At 45.8% G+C, this 9426-nt stretch overlaps 1 protein-coding gene across 1 annotated transcript; it reads left to right on the forward strand.

The window, feature by feature from the left end:
- Positions 1 to 1603: 1603 nt before the first annotated feature.
- LOC147443412 (uncharacterized) lies at positions 1604 to 2816 on the forward strand. Its single transcript, XM_086529284.1, has one exon. The coding sequence runs from the start codon at positions 1604 to 1606 to the stop codon at positions 2006 to 2008; it is 405 nt and encodes a 134-aa protein (XP_086385410.1). The 3' UTR covers positions 2009 to 2816.
- The last annotated feature ends 6610 nt before the right edge of the window (positions 2817 to 9426 follow it).

A 9426-nucleotide genomic window follows, 5' to 3' on the forward strand; every position in this document is an offset into this window, starting at 1 on the left:
AGACAAGCTCATTTGTGCCATCTATGGAGAGATGCACAGTGCCAATACCCTCAATGGAACATGCATGATTGTTTCCAAGGTATACATGGCCATGCTTGCCTGCATCAAAAGTAGAGAAACACTCCTTGATAGGAGTCACATGAAATGAAGCACCGGAATCAACTATCCAAGTATGGGATAATGCATCATTGACAGTCAACAAAGCATCAATAAGATCACTCTTGGTTATCTGCATGTCCTGTGAATGAACATTAAGAGAGCCATCAAGGTCATGACTCATAAGCATCATCGTCTGACAAAGTGGCACACAAGATGTCCTCTACATCTGACAGCTCCTCAATCACAACACTAGAAGCCACATTGGCCTTCTCTTTGACCTTTGAGCTATCCTGTGCATCTGTCTTGACTTTCTTCTTCTCTTCCTTTTTGTCTCCGCCATTCTTTTTCCGTTTTAACTCGGCTTTGTAGAGCCTGCAACAATCGGGTTTCTTGTGACCTTTCCTGCCACACTGATAGCAAGTCACATCACCCTTGCCTTTGCTGGCATTTCCCCTTTCCTTTCTCTTACTCTTACTCCTTTGTTTGTCCTGCCTCTAACCATGTTGGCAGAGCTGTCTCCCTCTAACCATGTGGATTCATATGTATACTTGGGTGTCACATTTGCTAGCACAGCAGGACGCTTCCCTATGACAAGAGCAGCGAGGGATAGATTGACACGAGGATATGCTGCTCTGGCCATGCTTGAGCGACAGTGTCATCAGGCACACTTTCAAGAACCCCGCACAAAGGGGTGGCTTTTTGATACTTTGGTCACACCAGCATTGATGTATGCAATGGCATTTTGGGCACCTGGGCTCTCTACTTCCTTTTGGACACAGATTGAGAGACCACACATCTTGATGTTCTCACGGGTGATTCGCAGTAAACCTTCAGTACCACATGACATTATCAGAGCAGAGTTTGATGCCCCGCCCATGCTAGTAGAGGCTCTCTTCCAAGTGGTCTGCTTCATTCACCGAGTACGAGATATGGACCCTGATAGACTATCTCGCAGAGCTTTTGAGGCATCTACACAGCTAGCGGAGGATGGTGACACAGGATCATGGTATGCACAGATGATACGGTTATTGACTCGATGTGGGTGGGACATAGACCATTTACCACCTCTTCAGTACGATCCAAATGCCCCACATATACAACTCTCACATAGTGAGAGGAACAAAGTTATGAGACAGGACCTATTACAGCGATACATGACACGGACCTAGATCACACCCTACCAGCCCCTGCCCACGAAGATGCTATACTACAGAGACTCCTTTTTGAGCATCTCCGAGGATGGGTTTATCCAGAGGCCCAGATATATGGATGTATACATGCCCACAATGCCAAAGTGGCGATTGGCCAGCTCAGAGTATCATCACACCAGCTTGAGATTAAGAAAGACAGAGCGGCACGGGCCATTAGAGCAGAGAGGATCTGCAGACTATGTCAAGAGGAGGTTGAGAGCGAGGAGCATTACGTATGCAGGTGCAGAGCATACAGTGACATCAGAGACAGATACACTTCCTTGTTTAGTGGACACCCCACACTACGCCAGATCATGGAGTCTACAGACCAGCACCGATTTGGCCAGTTCTCGACGGAGATACAGCGTCATAGGGAGATGCTACTACAAGATCCTATTACAGGGAGGGAGAGACGGCAGCTTCAGCTCACTGACTTCTTTCAGAGATCTACTACAATGCATATGCCGACACAGGAGGGGGTTACCCTTCAGCGAGCTGAGGACCTCCGAGCCAGACGGAGACCGAGAGCATCTGGTTACCAGACACCTGTACCACATGAGAGGGAGATTACAAAGATTCGGGCTCGTCATCAGCGCCGTATCCAGGAGCAGATCGCTCATTTACATCTACATCTGGAGATCATGCTACAGGGGATTTTTACTTCGCCATCACCTATGTATCACATATTACATCCTCATTATGAGACTGGATGGAGCTAGCTAGTTTGCATTGCATTCTTGTACACCCCTACGCATATATTTCACATACCCTTAGTGCTAGTGCTCCATCTCCCACCCCACACAACTCATCACTCCTATCCTACTAGTTTAGTCCTATTTTATTTTATTTTTTATATTTTGTCCTTTTTCTAGTCACCCAGAGGGCATTGACAGTTGTACATCGATTTTGTCTCATAGGTCGAGTTCAACCTCTAGTAGACGCTAATAAAGCTTTCTTTCTTTCTTTCTTTCTTTCTCCACCTGCTTCCCTCCTGATTTCCTCATTCAAGATAGAACCCCTAACACCATCAAAGGTCAAATTGGGGTTATTCGACAATGAAACCACCAATGTTTCCCATGAATCAGGTAAGGTCATAAGCAAGAAGATAGCTTTCAGCTTATCGTCAAAAGGAGGCAAACCTGAATCCTGTAACTGCGACAAAGTACCTGTAAACAATGACAAGTGCTCTGCAGCGCTCTTGGACTCATCTAGCTGCATGCCAACAAGTTTTCGCATCAAATGCACTTGGTTGACAGGCGTTGTATTCTCATACATCGCCTTTAACTTCTCCCACACATCAAAAGCATTTGTGAGACCTTTCAAATCAATGATTGTCTCATCAGTCATGGCCATTTTAATGTATGTAACTGCCTTCCTGTTCAAGCTAACCCATGCTTCATCCGACATATTGTGGCTTTACCTGTTCAAGTGCCCCTTCACAATCCTTAAGAAATAGGATTCCTATCTTTCCAAAGGTCGAAACCTGTTCCATCGAACCTCCTAATTTCGAAGAGATTCTTCACATCCGAAGAAGATGAGGCCATAGTTGCACGAATAAGAGCGCTAATACGCTGAATTTTTGGGCAAAATGCACCAAAACCAGACAGAGTATAGCCTCACTGAAGTGTGCACTAGAGCTCCAAGTGGTCCCAGGAGCAATTTGGGGCAAAATAGGTCAATTTAGGCACAAAAAAACAATTTCTAAAATTTCAGCGCAGGAAATTTCAGCGAGTGAATTTGTGCTCAAAAACAACAATTTTAGTTGTTTTTAGCCTCACCAAACATACATAAGGCTAATGCACAGCCTTTAGAAGCATGTATGAGCAAAAGCCCTAATTTGTAGAATCAAATTGCAGAAGATTTGAGTCACAAATGGTCATACATAGCCAAAACTTGTCAAATATGCATAAATTGCATCAATTTGCACTTTCCTCAATGTAGATGCATCGAAAATACACTTACAAAAACCTACGTAAATCTGAAATTTTCTGAAAAAACCTGTTTTTCGGTAATTTCTTTGTTTTCAGGTAGCGGGGACCTAGTAAAGATGTTCCCACACCTTAATACATGATTTGCAAAACCTGTATTTTGCCATCGTAACCTGTAATTTGCTGATTTTGACCTAATTTCAGCCTGTTTTAGGTCAATTTGACTAACCAGGAGCCCTCTAGTCTCCGGGGACGAGTCCTTTGGCGATAAAATTGCAAAATCTCGCGTGAAAGTTCACCTCCTTGGCTGAAAATCAGCGTTTGCAGGTTTGGGAGCAAACCCTAATTTGGCTCTGATACCAGTTGATGAGCGCGCAGCAGTGTGTGCAAGTGATAGAGCACGAGGAGATGTGCAAGACTTGTGCCTTGGAGAGGAGGCACTGTTATGCAGAAGTGGGACGCTAGGGAACGAAGTTGCAGAGAGAGAGCGTACGCACGTGACATAGTGAGAGAAAGGTCGAGTCCAACGCCATGTGGGAGAGTTCCGATTTCACTCTTTTTCTAAACAAATAGAAAAAATTGAGGCAGGCCTCATGAATTTCATCACTTGTTTTTATGCTCTTAGTTTTATGAGACCATGACATCAAGCATCTGACATTGTTTAATTGTAGACATTGATCAGCTTTGTGTTTTTATTGTTCGGTTAAGAGTCGTGGACTCTAGTCTTTATTTGAAGTCTTGGTCAATGCATAAGTAAATGTATGAAGTACTCTCAGTTGTAGGCTTTGCGAAAAAAAGGACGAATTTTTACGTACCTAAAAACTCAATTCATTATGTATACGTACCGTATGTACTGAATTTGTAATGAACACTACGTATCTAACTACCTTGCGAAAAGAACATGAAACTTTGAAGCCAGTGCATTTAGAAGCAGAACTCCACCGCTTCGTGTCAGCTCCTCTCTTTTCAATTCTGGTTTGTGTTGTTGATTCTTACTTGGGTGTCCAAGCCAGTCACATGTCTTTCATAGTTCGACCCTCTTTCGTAGTTCAATTACCTAAGACAGTTCGCCAAAGGAGAGGTCAAGGCTATGGAGGTGTGTGGAGGTCCCTATTCCATCCCTCAAGAAAACCGAAAGCAACAAAGAGAGTGTGTGCTTCATGTAAGAGTTTGGCATCTCACTAGATTCACAAGGGAAGGTGATAGGGAGTGAGGGTTGCTTTGTAGCTCTGCACACACCATCGTGAGGTAGGTTTCTCACGTCGGGATATGTGTAGCCAAGCTAGTTCCATGCGTATTTGACCTCCTGAAGGCTTGAAATATTTTTTGCAGCCTTTCCTTATATTTCCCCTTGGACCCTAGTGGCCTTTTTTTTTTTCAATTATTTGTCCTCACTTCCCATGCCGTGGGCGTTGGAGCAGCTTGGAGACATATATATGTAGGGCCAAGAAGGGACACTTGAGGCATGCAGTGTTGCCCAACATGGGTCCCTCATTGGGCAGCCCCTCATTGCAAGCAGAGAGAAGGGCAACCCTAGCATTCTTGGGCCCCTTCTTCCTAGATAGGAGTGTCTAGAATCCTAGGAGGATTAGTACCGGCAATTTTGTGAGCCAGTTCGCAAGACCTGCATATCCGAAGCAGTCCATTGGATTAGGCTTTCCAGATTTGGAACCCAGATTTGGAACCCTCTTGCAAAAATGGTTTGTACACGCGTTTTGACAGAGGTTATTACACTATGGTGGGCATCTGGCACGACGTGCATGTATTATAAGTTAATAGGAATTCAACGAGCCATTCCCCGTGTCGATCGGATTTCTGAGCGGGCAGATGTGCACCAATTTCACCCGAAACTTAGCCCTGATCAAAAGCTTACAAATTAAATCATTTAATGATTTAATTTATGGGGTTGGTGGACAATTTGCCATACCTCAACCCAAAGGAGTTTATAACTAGCAGATTGGGCCTATAAAGGGAGCATCAAGCCTAGCGTTTCCACGCATTGCAGCAAGCACCAGGATCAACCCAGCATATTGGAGACAGAGCAACCCAGTGTTTTTGGAACCAAATCTGTCAGCGTTTTCAGTTTTCAGCCCTCTCCCTCGCCGGAAAGTGGCTCGGATCTGCTCTCGCAAGCTTCCCGTTGCGTTCTAGTACTTGGCAGCCCATCGAGCCTCCCTTCGGTAATTCCCTCGTCAACATCGAGTGCTCCATTGCTGTCCATCATCCCCCTCATCGAGTGTCACGTGCACATCTAACCATATGTGTACGTGGACAAGCTACTTCATGACATGGGTTCGGTTCAGTTAGATTAGGAAGTGATCTGGCACTTTTGTGAGTCTGTTCGCAGACCGTGCATGTCCAGACACTTAGATTAGATGCATATCCTTTGGTTGCACACAACATGATCATCAGATTACCATCAGAACCTATTAGGAGCATTTTTACAGTGCATAGACCTAATTTTCCCTATTTTAGCCATTTTTCACTTATTATTTTTAAGTGACTTTTGTTGGGAACTGGGTAGGGCAAATTAGTAGAGCCAATATATAAGAAAACCCTAGCGCTAGCATTTCGGGCAGCAGAGGCAGCAAGAACTTCGTGTTCAACAAGCACCTTCTCAGCAAGACCCCCGCAAGAGACCCTAGCGTTTTCTGCATCAACAACAAGGCCCAGCGTTTTTGCATGACAGACCAGCCATGGCGTTTTGCATTGCAAATCAGCCCCGGCAGTCGCAGAACTGCAGATCAATCGTAGCGTTAGCAGATTTCCTCAGCAACATCAGAATTCAGCCCTAGCATTTTTGCATCAGCATGACCTACTAGCGTTTTGCAGATTCATCGCGACCAGTCCCCGAATAGCATCAGCGTTTTCAGTTTTCAGCATCAAGACTTCGCAAAAGAAGTCCCGAACCTCGCAGATCTCACCTTCCCGCAGTAGATCCTCGCCGCACGGTCAGATCCATCAAAATTTGCAGATTTAGCCCGGAAAACGCAGATTTCAGCATCTGCGGTTTCAACGTGTTGTCGTCGCATCGTCGCCATCGACATCGTCACCAACATAGAGTCAGAATTCAGCAGATACAAGATTTGCAGATTTCAGCCCTTAGCGTTTTCAGATTTCAGCCCGTCTCGTCGTCGTCGACATCGTCAGCAAGTCCAAAGCATTGTAGAGATTTGTGCAATCAATGGTAGACCGCTCTCGCCATAGAGAGTGGGGCCTTCGGAGGAGGGTTTGACAACTTGTCTCTTGTCTGGTGTCGTATTCTTCTCTCACCTTCATTCACAGTGTTCATCACTTTGTTTGTGTCCATTGCACTCTCTCACTAAAGGAACGGACGGCTCTCCCTTCTGTAAGTAAAAAGGAACCTTAAGCACAGTTCGGAGCACTCATCTTGAGCAAAGTTCAACATTCACTTCCGCTGCACCTTACATCCAGATCTGCGTTTTAAGCTCTTTATTCCTCTCACATTGGGAGAGCAATTCAACCTGTTGCTAATTGGACTATTTTCTTATTTTTAATGATTAATTTATTTTTTTAGGATATTTTATTATGTGCACTAAGAACTGTTAAAAGATTGTAGCTACAAGAACTGCCATCAGGAACGGACAACTCTGATGTGTCATTTGATGGGTGACGGTAAACATCGCGAAGGAGTTTCCGTAAGTTCGGTGGAAAGGGCCGGGTTACGAGTGCCCCTGATGCGTCACATGATGGGTGACGGGTGCATCAGTAAGGGGGCATCCCGTAGGCTAAGGAGGAAATCCGAACTGAGTAAGAAAATACGGGTAAGAACGCAAGCACAAGAATAAAGATGGGTTCAATGACGCTTTTTACGAAAAGCAGGAACAATCGCAGGAAGGCAGACGCTTTCCCGCGAGGAATCTATGTTTGCATTGCATTCGTGCATGTGGTTGCATCCAGGGTCGCCTAGGAAGTGTTGTGAAATGCATTGGTTTTAACTTATAAGGTTTTATTGAGTTTTTGGGCAGGTTCAAACCAATTTTAAAATATGCCGGCCGCCCACTTAATAAGTGGGCAGCCACTTAGAAGATAAAGCAACAAAACCAGCCAGCGAATTCTCTCTCCCTATTTCGGGTAGAACAACCAAAAAAAAAAAAACGGCCGCGATCTCTACACGAGCAATTATTCGTGCCGTGGCCAGGGAGCTATAAAAGCACCACATGCCCTCACTCACGGGAAATACCAACATCAGCAAGAGAAGACTCTGCCGCAAGAGATCGCGAGACTACGAAGCACGGAGGTCGCTTTTCCGAGCAAGGAGCGACAGGTATAAGGTGTTGATACGCATTGAGAATTGTTGCTTTGTGTGGTTTGTTTTGCAAGAATCTCCCATCTTACGGGAAGGCCCTTAACGGGAAGTACGGTTTCACACCTAAGTCCCTTACGGGAAAGTACAGCTTCACGCCTAAGTCCCTTACGCAAAAGTACAGCTTCACGCCTAAATCCCTTACGGGAAGGAACGGCCTTGTGTCCAAGCCCTTTACGGGAAAGCACGACCTTCGGGTCTAAGATTACAGAACGGAGGGGTTTCCTCGGGTTCTCGTGCTTGTATAAGAATTCTCCCTGAATAAAGAATACTCTTAACGGGGGGGGGGGGGGGGGGGGGGGGACCAACCCATCTTCTGGTCCCCAATACTGTGTCGATCTTCTCCCTTCTCTCCCTTTTGCAAAGTATTTTATTTTTCAGATTTCTAAGTGCTCGTGTACGCTCCCGTTTTGTGACAGTGGTATCAGAGCTCGGACTCCTCTCTTTCTCTGCAAAGAAGGACGATTCCGGGAAGAACGGGAAGAACCATGTTGAGCCAAGGGAGAAGCGTTGAAGAGGAGCTTCAACAAGTGCAAGCTCAGCTTGCGGAGTTGCAACAAATCTTACTGTTGCCAGACGTCCAAAAGCTCTTGGGCGGAATGAAGAAAACGAATGGAACTGATGCAACCAAGCATCCAAACAACACTGTTGGCGTGAGACCACAGGAGGCAAGAGAAGAAGAACGTGCTGAGGTGCACAAAGGATCTACGGATCGGAATGAACGGCCTACTTCAAGGAAAGGCCAGGAAAAAGCGCTCTCTTTGCTAGACGAGAGCAAGGACATCTCTATCTCATCTCCATCTTACTCTCCTGGTTATACTTCTACTTCTCGATCATCTCGTCAGAAGAAGGAAGCCGCTACTACTGCCACTACCCTACATCAACCTAAAGATAAACCTCGATTCAAGAAGCATGGTCGCAAGTCTCAACATCGCATGAGAGTCTTCAAATCAGGCGACAAGGACATCAAGTTCGAAACCTACAACGGACGGAGAGACATCTCCAAAGCACTGTCCTTCATCAAACAGTTTGAAGTCGCCTTTACCAATGGGCACTTCACAGAAAAATCCAAATTACGCCATGTGGGGATGCACCTCAAGGAAACGGCAAGTAATTGGTGGTTAGCCAAGATTCTGGAAGGTTCTCGGGCCAAAACTTGGGAGAGCTTTAAATCTGAATTTTATGAACAATTTCTTCCGCCTGACTTCGAGCAGGACATACGGAAGGAATGGGACTGGCTTGCCCAGAAGGAACATGAAAGAGTAACGACTTATGTGGACAAGTATTGGTCGGTTCTTCTGAAGGTCACTCCCTTCATGAAGATTGCCGACGAGGAAAAGAAACGAAAGTTCGAAGCCGATCTCCAACCGCAGCTTTGCAAGAGTATGAAGGTGTATCCGCATGATACTCTTCAGAGGATGATGGAGTCAGCAATCATTGCTGAGGATTTGTACTCAACCGGGACGCCCAGAAAGATGGAGCATAGCACTTACCGTGCAAGGCAAAGAGGGGTCTATGATGACCAAGGGGGCCAAGGAAGAAAACGTCCTCCATCTAGAGACGATGATCATTCTAAGAAGCCAGAGGGCACTGGCAAGCGAACTGAGTACCTTTCTCCTACTCAACTTCAAACTTTCAGAGAGGAAGGAAGATGCTTCTATTGGTGCGAGAAAGGACATATGAAACTGGACTGCCCGCTAAAGCAGCAACGGCAAGAGCAAGCCTCTACGAGGCAAGAGAAAGCAAGGAAGGAACCCGCACCACCAAGCTCGAACTCAATTCCAGATGTTCAAGGAAACACTTCATGATGAACTCCCTCCGGTACGCCCGGAAGATCACCGCATAGATCTCATACCGGGTAGCTCGCCTCCCAATCAACCCC

Source organism: Adiantum capillus-veneris, chromosome 14 (genome assembly GCF_014529385.1).
Source record: "Adiantum capillus-veneris isolate H3 chromosome 14, ASM1452938v2, whole genome shotgun sequence".
Taxonomy (NCBI): Eukaryota; Viridiplantae; Streptophyta; class Polypodiopsida; order Polypodiales; family Pteridaceae; genus Adiantum; species Adiantum capillus-veneris.